The 20,432-nt window shown below is 39.7% G+C and overlaps 1 protein-coding gene across 3 annotated transcripts in view; it reads left to right on the forward strand.

Annotated features, from left to right (window-relative positions):
* nectin1b (nectin cell adhesion molecule 1b) overlaps positions 1–20,432 on the forward strand; it is a 162,467-nt gene that overhangs the window by 112,965 nt on the left and 29,070 nt on the right. For all 3 annotated transcript variants that reach the window (XM_085429102.1, XM_085429105.1, XM_085429104.1), the window contains exons 6-7: positions 12,129–12,276; positions 19,218–19,311. In XM_085429102.1, coding sequence (XP_085285228.1) covers positions 12,129–12,276; positions 19,218–19,311 — 242 coding nt within the window. The remainder of the gene's footprint in view (positions 1–12,128; positions 12,277–19,217; positions 19,312–20,432) is intronic.

Here is a 20,432-nt window from a genome sequence, read left to right on the forward strand (position 1 = left end):
TGTTGCTTTGCTTACCAAAAAAAATGTGTCATTTAGTCTGCAACAACATCCTAAATCATTTCTGTCATCCATCCATTCATCCATTCATCCTCTTCCGCTTATCCAATTTAGGGCGAGTTGTTGGCGAGAGGCGAGCTAAACGCTGGACAGGCTGCCAGTCTGTCGCAGGGCTAGCAGAGAGACAGAATGGGAAGAATATGCAAACTCCAGTCAGATGGTGAATTCAATGAAAGGTGTTCATCTCATTTCATTTCAAAGCAAAACAAAATAAATAGAAAATATGTGAAATGTTTGTAACTTTTTTCTAAATTAATCTATATACACCAGAGATGGGCAGTAACGTGTAGTCCGATTACTTTTTTCAAGTAACGAGTAAAGTAAGGGATTACTATTGCAAATACGGTAATTAGATTACCGTTACTTTGCCGTAAGCACGCTGCGTTACTGCGTTACTAAAACCGTGATTCTTTCGTGAGTATCTCATGACAATGACGTAAGCGAGTGCGATGTTCGTGACAAAAGCTGTGTGCAGATCAACAATGGATCATATATCGAGTGCGGGAGAGAGTATGAGCGTGCAGCGTTTAAAGCGTGGAAGTACTGACCTTATTTTGAGTTTGATTCCATAAAAAGTGACAAAAACATTAGTGTCCGCTATTCACTGCGTGGGAAGAAAACTTCTTTTCACAGCAAAAAAACCCCTTAACTTCCGAGCAAGAACCGAGTACGCTACCATGGAATGGGAAATTCACAAATAATCTCGCGGATTCTTCAACTGACCGCTGCGGCACACCTGCACCAGGGTAAACCTCCGCCTACCCCACTCCTGCTAAACAGGTGAAAATAGAGCAACAGGACCGCTAGTCTTTGATTTTATTTATTTTCTGCTGTGTTTTACTTGCATCTGTTTGAAAGAGTGAGTGTAAACACAAAAACCTATTTTATTTTATGTGCAGGAATGTGCAGAAAATAGGTTTAAACGTTAAACAAATTTCTTCCAGTCAGTGAATGTTGTATATAATTAAATCTTTGTTTGATGCATTAAGTTAAAAGATTAAAACTAATAAACAAATTTTAAAAGGAGACTTTTCCATTTGATTACATTTTATATGATAGATTATGCAGAAAAAGTAGAATTGTGCTGAAAGATCTATTGCTTTATCACCTATTCAGGTTGTAAATCAAGTTTTTAAAAAGTAACTAAGTAACTAATTACTTTTGAAAATATGTAATCAGTAAAGTAACGGGATTACTTTTTGGGGGACATAATCAGTAATTAGTTACTGATTACTTTTTTCAAGTAACTTGACCAACACTGATATACAAACTGAACAAAGCATATGTAGAAACAAATTTGGGAAGTGAATGCATTGTGCATCAGGCAATTTTTTAAAAATGTTAGCATTAACATAGCTCACTCTTATCATATCTTCATGAGAACCGGGGAAAAAAGGATCTTCCCATTGAACTTTTTGTAATTTCTTGGCTCTCTCCTCTTTAGGTGGGTAAGTCAAAAGATGTAGACCAAAACCAAATGTCCGTAACAGAGGACATAAAAGAATAGGCTGGTTCCCAGTAGGCTATCGGTGCCATTGCTGCATTGCATTACTTCTGTTTTGATACTTTGGCCAGGTGTAGACAAGAGAAATACTTTCGATATACAACATACAGTGCCATAAAAAAAATTATTTTTCCCGTTCCTGATTTCTTAATTTGTTTGCATATTCGTCACAGTTAAATGTTTCAGTTCGTCAAACAAATTATAATCTACCTACCTGGCCCTGTGTGAGGAAAATCCAATATATTCTACCCTTGGCCACAAGAACTGCTATCAAGCATCTGCGATAACTAGCAATGAGTTTTTCTTCTTTGTAAATTTGTTTTAGCTTTAGGGAACAAATTGATGTCCAGATATTCCCCTTCAGGATTTTCTGGTAGAGAACAGAATTCACGATTCCATCAATTAGAGCAAATCTTCCAAGTCCTGAGGCAGCAAAGCATCCCCAGACAGCACACTACCACCATGTTTGAATGATGTTCCTCTTATGAAATGCTGTGTTCATTTTACGCCATGTAACGAGACTCAAACCTTTCAAAAAGTTACAATTTTGACTTCACACTCCACAGAATATTCTCCCAAATGTGAGATGAGCCTTTGTGGGGTTTTTTTTTTTTTTGTTTTGATTTTTTGCGTCAGCAGTGTTTTTTACCTTGTAACTCTCCCATTGATGCCATGTTTGCACAGTCTCTTTCTTCGTGAACACTGACCTCAACTGAGGTAAATAAGGCCTGCAGTTCCTTTAGATGTTGTTCTGGGTTTTTGGTTCTTTTATGACCTTCTGGATGAGTCATTGATGCGCTCTTGGAGTAATTTGGGGAGGCTGGTAACTTCTGCTGGAGTTCACTTCTAGGTTTCCTCCATTTGTGAATAATGGCTCCCACCGTGGTTCACTGGAGTCCCAAAGCATTAGAAATGGCTGCGTAACCTTTTCCAGACTGATAGATGACAATGTCAATGACTTGTTTCTCAGCTGTTTCTTTAGATCATGGCATGATTTATTGCTTTTTGAGATCTTTTAACCTACTTCACTTTGTCAGACAGGTTCTATTGAAGTGATTTCTTGATTCAACAGCCCTGGGTGTGGCTCAGCTTTCAAAAAATGTGGTTAATTTATTATTTAACAAGGGAGGCAATTAGTTTGTAACAGTGCGTGCTAGGTCTTGATAGCCCTTTCCCCTTAAGAAGTGAAATAATCAATTAAAAATAACATTTTTGTATTTAACTCAGCGTATTTTTGTTTAATATTAAAATTTCTTTGATGATCTGAAAAATGTAAGTAGCTAGGACTGGGTCAAATACTTTTCCAAAGCACAAACTGTATTTGCTGATGAACTTGGCATAGATGCCAAACTCTAACTCCTTAATTCTGCTGTTACAATAAATAGGTGATTGGTAAATAGGCCAGTTTTTCCTGACCAACTGAAGTTATCTGTGCACTTAATCTAGGCAGTGTGTATTTACTACACTTTTAGGTAATTGCTTTGCCTTAAACACTTATTAAACCCCCCCCCAAAAGTTTGTCTCCGGGTCACCTAAAGATAATCTTTTTGTTTTGTTACATGAATAACTGGTGCCATAAACACAATTGACACATAATTACTACCCAGCTTCTACGTGGTATGTTAACTATGCAAAACAAATGTCATTGTTACTTTACAAACCAACTAGATAAAACATGAAGTCCACTTATTTTACTGTGTTTGAGAGGGTGTTATGCTCACTTAAAGCCCCCTAGATTTGCACTGAATTGTTCCTCAGTACAGATAAGAAAGAATTTAAAATTCTAAAAATATAACTGGGGTGAAGTCAGGGTCCCTCCACTACAACACCATTAATATGTTAGACTGCAGGAAGCCTGTGAATAATTTTAGAAATATGCTATATTTCATTTCCCATGCTGCTTCCAGAGCCTTTATGATTTTTTTTTTTTTTTTTTTTTTTTGGCGATCGCTATTTTGAGGATTTGGCCTGGGGTAGACATCACTTCTGAAAACACGGTTGGAAATCCAAGGCTGGAGAAGTATCAACAGACAGGTCTTGTTTAAAGACATGTTTACTTTTGTGTGCTCCAAACAGACAAGATGGTTATCTCTGAGATGGCCATCTTTTGAATCTTTTCCCAAAGAGCTTTGCCTATTTTACTGAATAGCTGGAAGAAGTCATTGCCCGAGGCCATGTCTTTTCTGGTAGGTTTCTTTTCATTTGTCAGTTCAGATTTCCTCTGGAGTAATTTGTGAGTTGTAGATCATCGTTTTAGCAATCCTAATTTAAGAAACACACTCTCTCTTAAAAAAAGGTATTGCATTGCACAATGCAGGGCATATTATCAGGTTTAAAATTGGAAAATAAATTGTTGCTGACAGACAAGGCCACATTTGAATCAGCTTAATTAACTAATATCACATTTGGCACCATTAATTTTAAGAACTTTCAGACACAGGAGACAGTAACTCATCCAAGTTTAGCATCACCAGTACACCTAGAAAACGAAAACAAAAAGTGAAATAACTCTGAGGCTTGTCAGAAACGTGATGAATGACTTTGTTTGATATACTTGGACATAATCAAAACATTTAGGTGATTTCTAATTAGGAATTGGATAATAATTCTGAGTGATGAACATAATGACTTTGTGTGTCTATGTAGACAATAACAATTCATCTTTTAGTGTTAAGATGAACATCAGCTTAATGTCTGCCTTATGAACAAGTATTGCTAATCACCATATGTTCCCATATAATTTGCATCAGAAGAATCCAGTTATGTATTTGACATCATGATTGAATTAATTAAATGTTTTAACTGAGATTGTAAAGCTCAAGGATTATAAATTAATTCCCTATCTATTTGACCTTGAGTTGTAGCTGATCTTCTTCTCATTTCTTTTTAGATCACCTTGTTAGGAAACAACATACATAACACATTGAAAACACATGGCATATGTAAGTCAAATACTTGTTGGCACATTAAGTTGAAATGTCAGACCTGCAGAGATAATGAGAGGTTCGCACAGAAAACTGTCATCGGTGACATGAAAATGTAAAGATGTCTGGTGTTACACGCGTTTTATAGGCATTTCATTTATACTAGGTGTTATATTGTGTTTATGAAGTGATACATTAAAAAAGAGAAAGCTCTAATGATTCACAGAAACAAAAAATGCAAATTGCAATCTATTAACCCTCTCAAGGCAGGCGTTGCAGATTTGCAACAGTTAAAAGCTAACAACCTGATTACCCCACATACATATTTCATGAGTATTTTTACTCAGAAGTACCACTGCAGGTATTCTTTTGTGCATTAGCAACAAAAACTTAATTTGAGCCTGAGAGGGTTAAAAGGTAAAAAGAAAAGCTGATGTTAGATACATTGACAAAAGACTCAGCAGGGGAAAAAATTAAAATGTCAAACGGGAGATGGGTGCTTTACAAATAAATATCGAAGAGCAAATTTGTATTCTTCCACTGAAATCCAGAGGTCTGCCAGTGCGAATAAAGGAATCAATGGTAATTTTCCAGAGAGAACACAAACAGTCCTGTCCAGGAATATAAATATATTGTATTTCAGATTTAATACTGACTCCCACAGTGGTTATTTGAATATGTTTGAGTGTGTATAGTGCTTGAGATGAAACACTTGCTTAGCAGCGGGGGCAGTGAAAGGGGCTGGCCTTTGGGATGGGATCTGCAGATTCCCCAGTCCAAGTGTTGCTAAATTGAAAACCCCCTCTCGAACATAACCAGACTGACTGGGTCTGTTGCTCTGTCAGCTTTTAACCAGGCAAAGGGAATTACAGCCGTGACCTCGTGGAGCTTGCCAGAGAGAGACAGTGAGAGGTAATTTTGCTTACATCGAAAAGAAGGCAGAAGAGGGAGGACATAGTAGAGAAGGGGGTACAGATCTGTAGAAGCGCTGCTGTTCTTCCAGTTTAGAGCTGGAAGCATCCATTAAATTAACATTCAACACATAGAGGAGTTCAGCTGGGGCATGAAAGGGCTCAAGCACGAGAGAGTGCCTGCTATAGCACACTGGGAGCCCTATCATCAAACCTTCCTGCAAGGCCAGCTCTTTTTAGGGCCAAACTTGTTTTCAGATTAATGACAATGCATAGCAGAAGAAACAGCAGTGGAGTTACTGTATACTTCTAAAAATTCAACATCTTTCACACAAAACTATTGGACAGTCTGTCTATAACATTGGTATATGCTTATTTCTAATTGAAGATCTCGGTTGAATGGATCAATAAGCAGAATGCATAGAAAGTTCTGTAGCTTTAAAACTAAGCCATTATACCTTGACAGCAGCTACTGGCTTCCTGAAGTTAATAAATGAACGCAATTCACTTCCTGGAGTGATGCTGCGGGTTTATTCCCCCATTAGGAGGCAGTGGTCCACCCATTCCAATCACTTTTTAATTAGAACTGTTGTTATTTGGGCTGTCACATGGGGTAATACCTCATGACAGCATCAGCTTGGCAACCAGCAATCTCATATTCATTGACAGGGGCTTTGGTGCTGCTTACTGTTGCTTCATCTACCTCACCGGACCCAGCGGTTCATCAGACACCTCAAGCTAATATTTGTGGTTACATGGAGATCTCCAGCTCACTGTGCTGACTTTGAGTGTCATCTGTTTAACCATGGAAACAGGCTGTGTTTTTTATTTTTCTTATTGAAGATTGGTGATTACTCCCCCAGATTGCCTTAACGTACCATTGAGTGGCAAAATGTTTACACAAGAGTGAAAGAGGCTATAAAGGGAAACAGGATGGCTCAGCAGACATTTATTCAGCCATGCAGTGATATGAATCCATTATTACTGCAATTGTCAGGAATGTATTAAAAAAAGAAAAAGAGAAAATTTGTTATTATTATAGTGTACTTGCAACTTTTTGTTGTTGTTGTTGTTGTTATGTCAGCCCAGCAGGTGCAAGGTAGTTAGCTTTGTAATGGGCTTGGTTTCATCTTAATAGACACATCACATGTGTTAACAATTTGTATTTAATGAAGTGCTGCCCTCTGTGGAGTGATGTCGAACAGCAATCAGACCATTACAATTCCCCTGCCCCCTTCACCTCCAAGCTTCTGTCTCCATTTTGACGCATCAGGTCTGAAAGGTGGCGAAGAAACAGACCATCAATGTGAATCTAGGTGAAATGGGATGCAGACCTCTCCAGAGGGTAAACTACTGTGGAAAAGACGATGACATCAGGAGCCCCTGCTCTCAGAGGAGAGCGCTCTGGAAACATTGAACTTTAACGAGATTACCAACTCAGGGGAGGGGTAGGGGAACGAAACAGCATGTACCGCTTGGAGTTGGCAGCTTGAAATACAGATTTATGAACTCCATTAAACCGCATTTCTTTCTCTTTATTGGGCCTGTAGCATTTACCCATTGAGGAAAAGAGTTGGAAAAAAAAATCTCTTCTAGATAAATTACTAACAGCCTGGGCATTTGGATCCCCATAAGGTAACGGTAAAACTTGTGAATAGAGAGATAAAGCTAGACACCTTGCCTGCTTTGCTGTGTTAGTTGACTGGCAACTTGTGCAAGCAAGGTAGAAAACCAGTCAGTGCGGTGTTTGGAACAGGTTGCTGTCTCAGACTGGCATTGGTGGTGTGGAGTTGGCATGGGTTACTAGCCAGACTCTCAATCTGTCCACTTGAAAACTCCCCAGTATTGCTGGAAAGTATTACAGCCCCTGTGGAGGAGATAGCAATTACAATTTCTGATGGGAGAGAGGGAGAACGCCAGGAGCCACATCCATTCTTGGAGAGTGATCAGACTTATGCCTGGAACATTTTTGCAAAACACCACTACACAAATGTCCTCTTAATATTGTCTGTGTGACACCTAGATTCTGACCTTCATTCTGCTTTACTGCTTTTTTCCACTTGCCAAGGATGAATTTATATGTATAAAAACTGTGAATTGTCTTACCTGTGCCAGTGTTTAACAAACCATACTGATCTGGTTAAAAAAAAAAAGGGAGAGGAAAATGCTTCCCTTTAAATCCTGCATTGCTCCGTTCTGTGACAGATTGGATTTGGAGTGGGCAAAACCTGCTCCAGCTGGAGGCTGCTCACCCTTTGACCTCCTACCTGAACTCTTCCTGCTCTGGTATGTGTGACTAACAAGTTCTATGGGAGACTGGTAACACTAGAGCCCACATGTTTTGGCTATTGAGTACAGCTGGTCCTTGAGATTACACTGTTTTCACTCATTTGGACACCCCAGACGGTGAATTGCTCTGTCACTCTGCATGTAGTTTACATTTACTCAAAAAGGGCTTCAAGCAGTAATGAGAAAACAATCACTTTTCAGGCCAGAGCTTCAGCTCATTAGGTGAATTCTTTAATAAGATGATGCCAGGTCTTCCCTAAGTAGCAACTGCCTCCTGTTGGAAGCATGTATTAGAATCTGTAGCATCAGCCTGTGAAATGAATCATCAAATGCAAAGCTCTTATTTACTGCGTCCCCCCCAAATACCATGGCACCTCTGGCTGGTCTCACATCTAAACTCCACAGCAAACAGAACAACCTGCTGGGTAGAAGTTGCACTTATCCAATGATGCCTACTTAATAGATCATCAGGGAATTTTGACGCAAGCGCAATGCCACAAACTCTGTTGCAGCTGGAGAACTGAATGTATTCCTGTCCCTGAGATCTATGTTTGAATACAGCGGTGCAGAAAAGAAATAGCACATACATCTGGTGCAGCTCAATGAGCGCTGGAGAGTAGGTGTGACAAGAATGAAGGTTACCACCACCTCAGAGGGAGCTGCAGCCTCGAAAAAGCCAAGGTCAAGTTTGTCAACTTAAATGTGCTACAGCGGTGGAGTGACAGCACAGAGAGAACTGCTGCATGGATGAGTGCTTCACACTTATTGAAAATCAATAGCAATCTTTCAGTGGCAGCTACAAAACATATTTGAACAACGGACTTTACTAAAAAGAGTTGATTTCAGATGATCAGATTTTATGCAGGTTTTCGACTTGTTAAAATCAAAGGTCAGAGGGTTATTTGATCTTAGAGTTTATGGGTATTTATAAGGGTCTCTGTGTTTCTGGATACGGTGACTTATCAATGATAGGCAATATCTTTTATCTTGGAGTCAAATAAGTCAGCAAATATGATCTGTTAAGACCTTTGTAGAAGACACAAACCTATAAGACTTGTGTTTCTGTTTGTTCTCCATATGTTCTTCATCCAATCACAGATAAATAACAGAAGATGCTCTACTGATCTTTTTAGCCTGTTTTTGCTTGTTTTTTTGGTAGCATTACCTGCAGAAACTCATGTTAGAGACACATGTTTTCAGCTTTTTGTTTCTCTTCGACTAGAGCTGAAAAAAGATTCTGAATCAATACACTCAAGTGTCAATATTCATGCACTTTGAAGTCTTGCCTTCCAATATGTGCTTAATTGAGATATCTAAGAAGTTAGTTGAAATGTTATAATTAAAAGTAATAATTTAACTATTAATTTCTCTGAGATGCAGTAGCATTTTTTAAAGCAGGTACAATAACTCTTAGGTACACGACATCACTTCTTATATGAAGTACATATTCAAAACAAACTGAAGTGGTTGTTTTTATTCCAAGAAAAGAACCTTGCCTATTCTTAACGTTTCCTAATGCTGAAAGTAAAATTTGTACTTGTGTCAAAGCAGAGTGTAGAGACAGGGTGTATTATATAACAACTTTATTTGTTTTGATCCTTATTGTGCTTTGAGCTGGGAGGTTTTCTTTTTCAGTGTAATTTTTTTCCTTCATTGTTTGATGACAACACAGAAGGTGAACATAATGCCAGGGCTGGTGTTATAACTGAGAATGAGCTGAATTCAGTCCCTTGCTTGTTACTGGTTGGTGATCCAAAGCTTGTTTTACCCTTATCATTGGCTGCTGTGCACCCAACGCAAACATTGTAAATACTATATTTTTAATTCAATTTTATTCAATTTTATTGAAGGCGCTTTATATTGCAAGGTAGACCCTACAATAATACATACAGAGAAAAGCCTAATGATCATATGACCCCTGTGAGCAAGCATTTTGGCGACAGTGGGAAGGAAAAATTCCCTTTAAACAGGAAGAAACCTCCGGCAGAACCAGGCCCAGGGAGGGGCGGGGCCATCTGCTGCGACCAGTTGGGGAGAGAGAAGGACAAGAGGACAAAAGACATATTGTGGAAGAGAGACAGAGATTAATAACATGTATGATTCAATGCAGAGAGGTCTATTAACACATAGTGAGTGTCATATCTGATGATTGTTACCAGCAGTAATCCTTTAAAGTAGAACTCATGGACAGAAAATGCAAGTGTTAATTTTTTTCTCCAGCTATATGAGAAACAAACAAAGCACTCAGACTGCGCACCAGATGGCTCCCCCAACTTTATGTGTTAGGAGGTGACAGTGTAAGTCCTGTGTGTCTAGTGCCTAAGGCTCCACAACAGGGAAATTGCATTCTGATCCAGTCCACTCCTGTGTGTATTAGTGTTATACAACACACTATTGTGTCTGGCATTTGCATTAGGGCCATGAAATTCAGCCCACTGGCTTTCACTATGCAGTGCAATGAGACAACAGTAGGAATTCCGGCTTATCTATTCCCGTGCTGCAGCAAGATCACATTTACGCTTGGTCTTCAAAGCTACTCCACAGCCTTTTTATTGAAATACATCACAAGAAAGTAGTGTGTGTTCAGTACAAGAAAACCTATTTGCTTTCTTTTAGTGTGTAGATTTGACACAATGCGACTCTTATGTACCTGACGACAGAAAATTAGATCAGCCATAGCAACCGTGGCATGACAATCTGATGGACACGATATATAATCACCGACTTTGAGGCAGTGTGTGTTGGGTACAAGGTAGGGTAACGTGCTTGCTATTGTGTGGCTGTATGTGAAGTAGTCCTCTGTGTACCCATCATTATGGGCATTGAATCAAGCAAGCGGGGGCTGTTGAGAAGAGGGCTCCTGGGAGGCAGGCCTTGTCCTGTCACTACCAAAAAGGACAGACAGATAATAATAGAGACATCATGAGGGCAGGAGATAGGCTTTCCTTTTCAAAGTGGAAGATAGTGAGAATTTGCAGTGTCCCATCACAACAGGCTCACATCCACTGATTGGTCCCTGGCCTGTCTTAAAAAGGACGCCTTTAACTGCTCTTTCAAAGACAACAGATGCCAGTGCTGTGTGTCCTCAGAAGCAAAATATCATACATACAGTAGGATTCTGAAAAGAGATGGCTGTTCTATTTTAGTGTTACCTGACATCAGTTGGGAAGATTTGCACATTGTAATAATTTACCTTTTTGACTGCGTGTATGACAGCAGATGTATTACACTTTTGATATATTCAGACCTCACACAGAATGACTCATTGTTTATCAGATGTCAAAGCATAAAAAAACAACAGGCTCTCATGCAAAGAAGGTGCAAGAATGTCTCGTTTCCTTTAATATATTTAGTTGAAAGAATTGTATGTTAACATCAAAGGATATATGCTTTTCAATATTTTCTGTAAATGTTCCCTCTGGTGCTGGTAAAAGTTTACATTTGACTGACATAAAAAAAATAAATAAATAATAATAATTATCTATATATATATATATATATGTGTGTGTGTGTGTGTGTGTGTGTGTGTGTGTGTGTGTGTATATATATATATATATATATATATATATATATATATATATATATATATATATATATTGTTTTGTTTTATTATTTTCATTGCAAACCCTGTGTATAGCTTTGGTGTTATCAGCAGTAGGGAGACAGAGGTATTGAACAAACTCCAGAGAGTCACTTCAACAATCTGCAATGTTTACTGGATTAGACCTCCATGTTGTCTTCATAACTCCGTTGAACCGACTTTTGTAGACGTATCTCTCTCATCTTTTGCTCTCAACTGAATTAAATGAATTGTTTTGCTTCTGAAACCACGCACATTTTTTCTCTGCTACGCTGGAAATATATTTTGCATTTTGTTGGCCCCTGCTGGCAATGACTTTAAAGTATAATAGCATTGTTGTGCTCTTAAGAGTGCCTTTGGGTTCACTGTCAAATCCAATCCAATTTAGGCTTCTTTTGAACAGATGATGGAGCACACATTAGGAATGCAACAGCAGCTGCTGAATGACCACAACAGTGTGGCATTCATGAAGTGCCAGGACAGGCAGGACAATGGTCTCATCCTGAAATAATTCTCTGAAAATATTGTTTGGATGTGTTTTATGAGAGAAAAACCTCAAGTCTGACATATGTTGTGTCAAATGGTTTGTAAAGGTTTTCTTTGGACAATAGCCTGTTGTTTTGTTTTTGTTTCTCTTGAGTGCATTGCTGCTTTGCTTTTGAATTATTTTAACCTTTTGTCCAAGATTTCTATTAATAACAGCATAAAGTTGGACTCCCTCTGTGATAACATAGAAGTCTATTTGTCATTGGTATTGTTTTGGAGGCTGTAGTTGATTTTTCTTTTTTTAAAGTTCATCCAGGCAGTGTCAATTACTCAAAGAGCACATACTCTGACACTGTTATTTCTCCTCTTGTCTGCAGAGAAGCCAATGGCGCAGGGTCCCCCAGGTGGTGTTATCGGGATCCTTGGAGGTGTTGTTGCCATTGGACTCATCATTGGCGTGGCTGTTACTGTTGTCATGGTCCATCAGCGGCAGCAGAAGACCCGCACTGAGACAGATAATGACCTGTGAGTATCAAGCCTCTCCCAGAGAATATTGCAGGGGGATGGACAGGTGGTAAGATTAGGTGTGCACTCTTTGTCACTCCACGAGAGAAAAAACACTTCGAAAAGGACGAAACTCTTTTTTAGGGGAGTAAATGTGTTTGGAGACGGAGGAACATGCTGCAGACATGTCACTGTCTCATTCTCATTTACTCTGGGAGCCAGCAGTCTCCTTTCATAAAGGTCACGGTATGAAAATGAATTTAATTGCACTAAAAAAAAGAGAATGTCTATCTTCATTTACCAAAGCAGATAGAATCAATGATTTTTATTAAAGCAGCTATTAAGTGGTTGCTTGATTGTAATGTGGGCTGCAATGAGCCCATTTCCCATTAAAACACTATTGTTTTAATCACGGCTGATTGCAGGAGTATGTACTGCAGAGTCTTCTCAGGAAACATTTGCTTCTGTTGGATGGTCACAATATTGTCGAGAAGTTAAAGGAGATTACTTTGAGATTTTAAAGTATGCAGGAGGTCCAGAGGTCGGGTCAGCCGATTGTAGAATTATGCAAATTCATTTTAATTTAAACAGTAATTAGAGTATGAACGACTTCTTTTCCATCGCTGCTTTTGCAAATAGATATACCTCAAATCAAGCACAATTTAGCAAGGCCTGTGATGCAGATCTAATGGTGAGGTATCCTACAAATGTAAACTTTGTAATGTATTCTTAAATAGATGGTGTAAGACTTCTTCTTGCATCCATTAAGACATTCAAACTGCTGAAGACACATTAAGGGGCCTTGTAACTCTGATGTTATTTACTCTGCAACACCTCCTCCGGCCAACCAGGTAATTTTGTTCTGTCTGCAAACCAGCGCCTATGACAATTTGCAGCGTTGCCAGCTGCTGCCCATACACAAAGGAGAAAACAGAAGTAGCAGAGGGTGCAGCTGAGAGAACAATAAGCAACAGAGCTGTGAAAATCTAAAATAGCTTTTCGCGTTATTTCGAGGTACTAAAAGTCTCTGCCATCTGGTTTGGAGCAATTGTCAGAAATCTGTTTTCAATGAAGAAGGAAACACGCATTCAAGTTACGTCCTGCTAATTCCCTTCATCTAAAACACCTGGCCAGGACAGATAGCTCAGTGGTTGCCAAGGGTTTTCATGATGCTCTTGGCTATTCTGAATATACAAGATTCAAACCACATTCCCATGGGAATGATGCTGCTGTGAGCATGAGCTGGCTATCTCTCTCCCTGGGATTATTACCAAAACAACTGAGGTTGGGGGGGTGTGCAGAATCTGGCTCAGGGTGCACATGAGCCTTTAATCAATTCAGATGATGAGATTACAATGCTTATTTTAGAGGTCCCCCTCCAGAATCTTCTAGCTTATTTGATTATTCAAAGCGGTGATGCTAACATCAGACGAGGCGTTCTGCCAGGTTTTTGGTCTCCGCCGGCTGCACGTTGTGGTGCTCTGTGGTGGCAGCAGGTCCACCAAGTCTGAGGCCACGCAGACGCAGAAACCACACTGTTTTTAGCTCTCTGCATTGTCTTTCAAGATAAATGAAGCACACAAACTCTTACCGCTCCCATTGCTTTCTGTCTCTTTCTCCCGCCTTGCTAATCTATCTTTCTTTCTCACTCTGATGCCAAAGTAACTGCTCTCTGTTTCCCACTCCACTCCCTCAGCATTGCTGTTGCTGCTGTTGCTGATAGTTGTGTGACACAGGGTCCTGAGAAGCCAGAGTCCCCCACAAGGAAAGTAGAGGCTCCTGACCCCAGTCTATCCCCTGCTGATCCCTGTACTCCTGGATCCTCTATTCTGTTGCCTGCATGTAATGGTGGCCTGCAAGTGACATACTTGAGCACACCATTGTGAGTGCTGAAAGCAGCAAATGATCAATAATCATTCACTAACGAGTCACACTGCACTTGATGCCAAAAATCTGAGCAATTTCTCTGCTTGCTTTGACAGCATACAGCAAATAAATACTTTGGAGTGAAATTTAGGCTTTACATGTCAATCTGATGAATGGCAAAAATAAACTCTTACATCAAATAACGACAATGATGTTTGGAAAAAAGAAAGAATGAAAATAAAGCTTGATGAAAACAGTTCCACGACCAATTAAACCTTATCAGAATTCTTTAGATGGAAAATCCAGCTCCACTTAGAGTTTATCCGATTCAGGGAGCTTGGACAGAACAGAATTACAAGGCGAGATGAGAGTTAACATACATATCAAATTGTTAATCAAACAGAAATCCGCAAGCTTATACAGGCTTTGTTTTACATAAGCTGATGCTGAGTGATAATGTCTTTGACAGACCACACTGTCCAACCTCTCTCCTCCACCTCTTGCTCTTTTCCCTCCTTTTGTTTGCATGACTCTCATCAAATATGCATGACAACAGTTGTGCCAGTGCTGTAAATGTTGTTGTTTCCCACTAGTTTGGCATGTAATGCTTAATGTAGTGAAATGTGATTCAAAGCTTTAATTGTTCATATGAATTTTTGTCATTTTTCTGTGGCTTGTCATCAAATATGTTCAGTGTCTTACTCAGAAACTGTTTACTTGTTCTCATTTAACCGTCTATGTGGATGCAGAAAAGTTGCAAAAGAATGTGTGGGGCATATTTCAATGTAGGGGGATATTCATAGTTGTATATGAGTGTCTAATGTCAGAGTAAAGGGGAAGCATTTAGCCAGACTGTTTAATTCTGCATGTTGATGAGCTGTTAATCAAGCCTGGGCATTTGATAACATGCCTGACTGCACCGCCTGTCACGCCTCTGTTTGCCCTAACAAAGCAGCACATGATGTGACTCAAAATTGGTCAATCCTAATAAATCACTGGCCCTTTAGAGGCTGCACTGGCACAATAGTCAACTGATTATCAAAATAGATGGGCATTGTCAAAGGCGATGTTCTCAGAATAATATGTTCATCGTCTTTTGCCCGGGTGTGATGTATGACCTCCAAAATGCAGAAGAGCACTGCCAATTGTGGCCAACCCCCCCCCCCCCCCCCAATCTTTTGAGTGTTCCTGACATACAGCTGGTGTTGACACAGTTGTAAATACTTGCTTGCATAAATCACTTTGTTGCCAATTTTCCAGTCATATTTACAAAAGTATCTGAAAAGTATTGCATGCAGAATGTAAAACGGATGTTTAACCATGAGCCGAGAGCCCATGTCACGACACAACCATGATTAATTTGAACTGAGCACAGGTTTCAAACTTGTTCTGAGACTGAAATGTAGCATAACTGGAGGACATTTGGACAAACAAGGAGTACACAGTACTACTAAGTCAATGAAGTTAGATTTCATTTTGAGATGTAACGTTAGCAGAAGTGATTTGTGGAGACGTGATTTGTTTTTGTGTACCCTTTGGTCTATAAACTGGTCACCAGTGCTTTTCACTTTTGCTGTGTGGAGACCTTTTAAATGTGATAAATGGTAATTTCTTAATGGACACCTTCTTGCTTTAAGCTGTAACCAAAGTAGAACTGTCTTGTCTTTCTGAGTCGCTCAACATGGACTGTGTTGTACTCGGTGTGATTTCAAATTATTTGCTATTGTTATTTATGCATAAAATGGTGCTTGGTTTCTCTGCACAGAAAGTTATACATGCAGTACAAATGTTTATAACAATCACCTTATATCTATGTTTTTGCATAGTAGTGTATGTACACTAGTAGCATTGCCTGAGGTGTTGAAAAAGGTTTGGAAAGTGACTGTTTGTGTACAACTGTAAAGTTAAGTGTTCTAAAGAGCAAAATTTTCCCCCAGCAACAGAAGTAGTTTTTGATAAACTTGTCAAAGAACAAAAACACCATTTTGCTTCATTCTTGTTTTTTCCTTTCTTCTCTTGTGAGAGGAGAAAAAAAAGCTGAGCTTTGCAGAGTAATTGTTGTCCGCCTTTTGAAAAGATCGGAGCTAGACAAAGCATGAAAGTAATTGCCTCCTAAAGATCAAATCACATTTATCCCGTCTTGCAATTAAAAGTATCATTAGCATTTAAATTGCCAAATAAGATTGTGATCAACAGAAATCAATGAGAGCACCGAGGATCGGCTCAAACACTCCACGTTTTTTCCACGAGCAGGGCTGCAGGCATACGGTGGCTCTCTAATCCAAACGCTTGTGGGAATGCGACACTTCACTTTCTCTCACATGAAGTGGACGGAAAGAGGGTTTTCTGTCACCTTCGAGAACATCTTAATTCTGAGTGTGAGCTTGAAGACTTCCTCAATGGTGCGAAAATTTCAGATAGGAAAGTCACTTTTTTGTGAGTGCATTGTAAAAGTCATTTTCTTTGCTGTAAATCTTCCCTCACAGACTACTCTTCTCAGTTTAAGGATTAGTTATGTTTTCTCCTTGCTATCCCCTTTAAATCTCCCCCTAAGCTGCCCTGAGCTTTTTGTAGCCAACAGAGCGAGGAGGAGCAAGGTCTTCAAGGTGGATGTCTGAGTAGGAAACACTGCAAACTTGAATGTAGCTTATGGTTCCCTGCCCAGTGCTTTCTGCTCCCCACGGGCTTGTGTTGCTTGTCAGCTTTCATTAGTGTCTGCGTTTTCACAGATCCAACGCCCCCATGCTGCCTGCATCACATTCAGCACTAAGGAAGTACGAGATGCACATGTGGTGGTCAAGCTGTGCGGGACTGCAATGTAGCTTATTAATGACTGATTGAGATTGCATCATCTGCATTCCTGAAGAGCGCACAGATCTGTAGCAGTGAATATTTCGCTCATTTTTACATGTTGACGTACAAATATTAGCAGAAAACATCTCCAATATTCAGTCTTTTTCAGGGGGTTGATATATTATGCATTACACCTTTACAAATTCCAAAATTGCAGTTTGAACAAAAAGCTTCTCCTTCCAGGAATTTTAAACCGAGAGCATGTGCACATATTAAAACATATTTTTTAGTTTAAAACTAACCCAACTTACTTGCCGTGAGAATAATAATGGATTTTCTGTGTGAATAAATGTGAGCTTGATATCAATATTTCAGGTATGTTCATTCTGCTTCTACTTCCCAATAATGTGGTTTAGATGGCCACGCATAACAGCTGGCTAATTTAAAATCTGTCTGATCCTCTGACCACTTCTTTTGGCACAGATTTTGGTCAGATTTAATAAACTCACTCCGCATAAGGGGCCCCAGCACACTACCTATTTGAACAAGCTCCTTTGCAATAAAATGCAATCATTGGAGGTCCTATGGGATCAAACGTAAGTTCAAACGAATTCAGCAAATCATACATAAAATAAAAAAAAATCAGATTTCATCCTACTTGAATAAACCTGTTGAATCCCGATGGTGCATAACTGATTTATCTCAAACTACAGTAAAATCAAAATCCAGTCAGGCATAATGTTGTAATGCTGCATGTCCTTTTATAAAATTCCAGTTAGGTCATTGCATGATGTTCATTAGTGTTATGTTTCAGCAAACTGAAAAAAGACCGTTATCTGTTGTCTCACATACACGAGACAGACAGAAGCAAAAAATGACACTTAGTATCACACATTTCATGGATACAAATGATCTTGTCTTGTCTTAAGTTCTCACCTGTATCAGAATCCAGTCAGTCATAAGCAGTGAATTATAATACTTTATAATGAGCACACTGCTGTACCTGTGAAAACCGCATTCCCACAAGACTCATAATTATCTGTCTCAGGAAAAAATGGATGTTTCTCCTCTCAAAGCTCTGCAGCGGAAGGCGTTATTGTTGAAGAGCTAGTGTGCTGCACGCTGCTTCTCTGTACATTTGCTGTGCCTCTGTGCTGCAGGCAGGCTGAGGAGGGTGCCACATGAATCTGGCAGTGGTACGGCAGCCCTGTCTGGAGACAAGGTGATACGGACTGGAAATAATGAGCGTGAAAGAAAGAGTTAAGAGGTGCACTCATGCACAAATTTTCTGCACATTAAAACGGCAGCATGGCCTTGCGGAAAGGTCATGTTATTCAATAAGGACGTGAACCAGTGCGAATGGGAGGCGGGAGGAGCTGGAGATAATGCATGTAGGTACACAGCTCAGTGTCTGTGCTCCACTTCATTATCTTTGATCACTCCTGATATCATGTCAGAATACGACAGATGACATCTGACTGCCAGCGTGTTTGAGGCAAGGGGTTTTCTTTATAACGATTCCGTAGCAACAACCCTTCTGTTTCCTTGTCTGAAATAATTATACAGATACACATCAAACTATTTCAACAGAATGCTTTCAGTTACCGCTGTCTTTCCTGATCACATTTTATTTCAGTAATTTTCTATAATAACTCAGAATGACTCTGTACAGAGTGGCTTTTACCTCCATCGAAATTTGATTGTTGGTGATTTACAGAAAACGGTTGCTTACTCCATTGTTAATAGCGGCGTATAAACTAGCACAGGTGTTCAGTTTTTGAGGCTTTGTTTTTACCCAGGTGTGCCAACAGAGGGGTGGGGTGAGTGCCTTGGGATTAGAGGATGTTAGTACCAGGGATCCTGAAAAAGGTGGAGAGCTGAAGCCGCCTGCCGAGCTCTCCGTGTCACAGCTCAGGACTATATGTCAAACAAACAGTCGCTGCACAGTAGGCAGGGTGTTTGTCCGCGTGGCACTCTGGATGAGGCTCAAACCACCCTTGACTCACACATGCCCTTCTCCCTGCCCCCTATACCCCCTCCATTCCTATCTCCTCACTTCAGTCCAATTACAGCCTACTCTCATTAGCACAGTGTCTCTCCAGCGAGAGCCTTTGAAAGGGCAGGGATGGCTGCTGCTGCAACAAAGCCACCAACACGAGATCTATCAAAATCCAAGGAAAGAGTGAAAAAGGCAAGTGCAGGCAGGACTTCTCATTATAGAGTGGTGTAGAAGGTGAGGGACGTAAAGAGTGGTGATCCCTTACTGTGCTGAGTGTCATGTTATCTTTTTACTCTCTTAACAGGACTGACCTCCCACCTGCGCACAAACCAGCCCCTCCTCCACCCAAAAAGAAGAACAGTGACATGAAGGGACACTTGACATCTGATGACATCCAGGTAAGCTCCTCCCCCTACTTCTTTTCCTTGCTTATTCTCCTGATCCAACACAAGGTATGACAACTTTGGCAGTATCTGTCTCTTTCATATGAAATCCAAGCCCAAATATATTTTTAACAAAAGAGTGATGTGATGTTTTTTACCTCCATATATCTTTAAGAGCAGCGAACCAGCTTAGGTCTCTTTTTGTTTTTGGAAAGTTATTTTCATTTATTGGATTTTCAGGTGAATTTTTAAATCGCAAAAATGTCAGTTTAGTGCCGTGAGCCTTTTGTGTGTGTGTGTGTGTGTGTGTGTGTGTGTGTGTGTGTGTGTGTGTGTGTGTGTGTGTGTGTGTGTGTGTGTAGGTGTGTGTGTGTGTGTGTGTTCCTCGTCTTACACAGCTGTCCAAAGCAACTGTCACAAAGACGGTGAATAAAGTTAGCTGAATATAGAAATGTCACATTCTCCAAGTGAAGCCAATGACATGTAACATAATTATCCATGTGTGTAATTAATTTCCCTCTTAATAAATAAAGTAATTGTCAGTGGGCAATTTTTGACATATAAATAAACGACCATATCCCTGCTTGCACTGCAGCAGAGATATGAAAAAGAACTTTGTTGCTTATAAAAGTATTGTCAGAGATTTTTATCTGTACTTTGAATATGCTGTGCAGAGAGTCTTTGACATTGTCCATTTTATTATTTAATCACTGCACACAGTACAAGTGCAGTATGTTAAATGAAGCTGTTTATAGCTTAGTAAATGAGTGCTGAAGATTTCAAAGTGTGACTCGAGTTTGATAAACAGCTTAATTTCTCACAGACTTTTAACCTCAAGACATGTTTTCATCATTTTAACAAGCAGTGTTTTTTATGTTAATCAGTGACAAACTTACTTGTCACTGATGGGAATCTAGTGATTCTCATCAGTGATAATTTGTTCATCCCAACTTTGAAGACTGCTGCTGAATCCATGGAAGTTGTACTGTCTGAATGTACGATAACAAACATGCAGAGCCTGGAGTGGTTGCACGGGAACCACTTTTTACAGTGCTCCCTCCCGCTGAAGTTACTTCCTGGCAACATTAAAGAAATTTGCAATTTTCTCAAGTCCCCAAATTTTACTGTCTCTAATT

The sequence above is a fragment of the Rhamphochromis longiceps genome, linkage group LG14 (assembly GCF_057381845.1).
Source record: "Rhamphochromis longiceps isolate RC_006_pf linkage group LG14, R_longiceps_female_GT1.1, whole genome shotgun sequence".
Taxonomy (NCBI): domain Eukaryota; kingdom Metazoa; phylum Chordata; class Actinopteri; order Cichliformes; family Cichlidae; genus Rhamphochromis; species Rhamphochromis longiceps.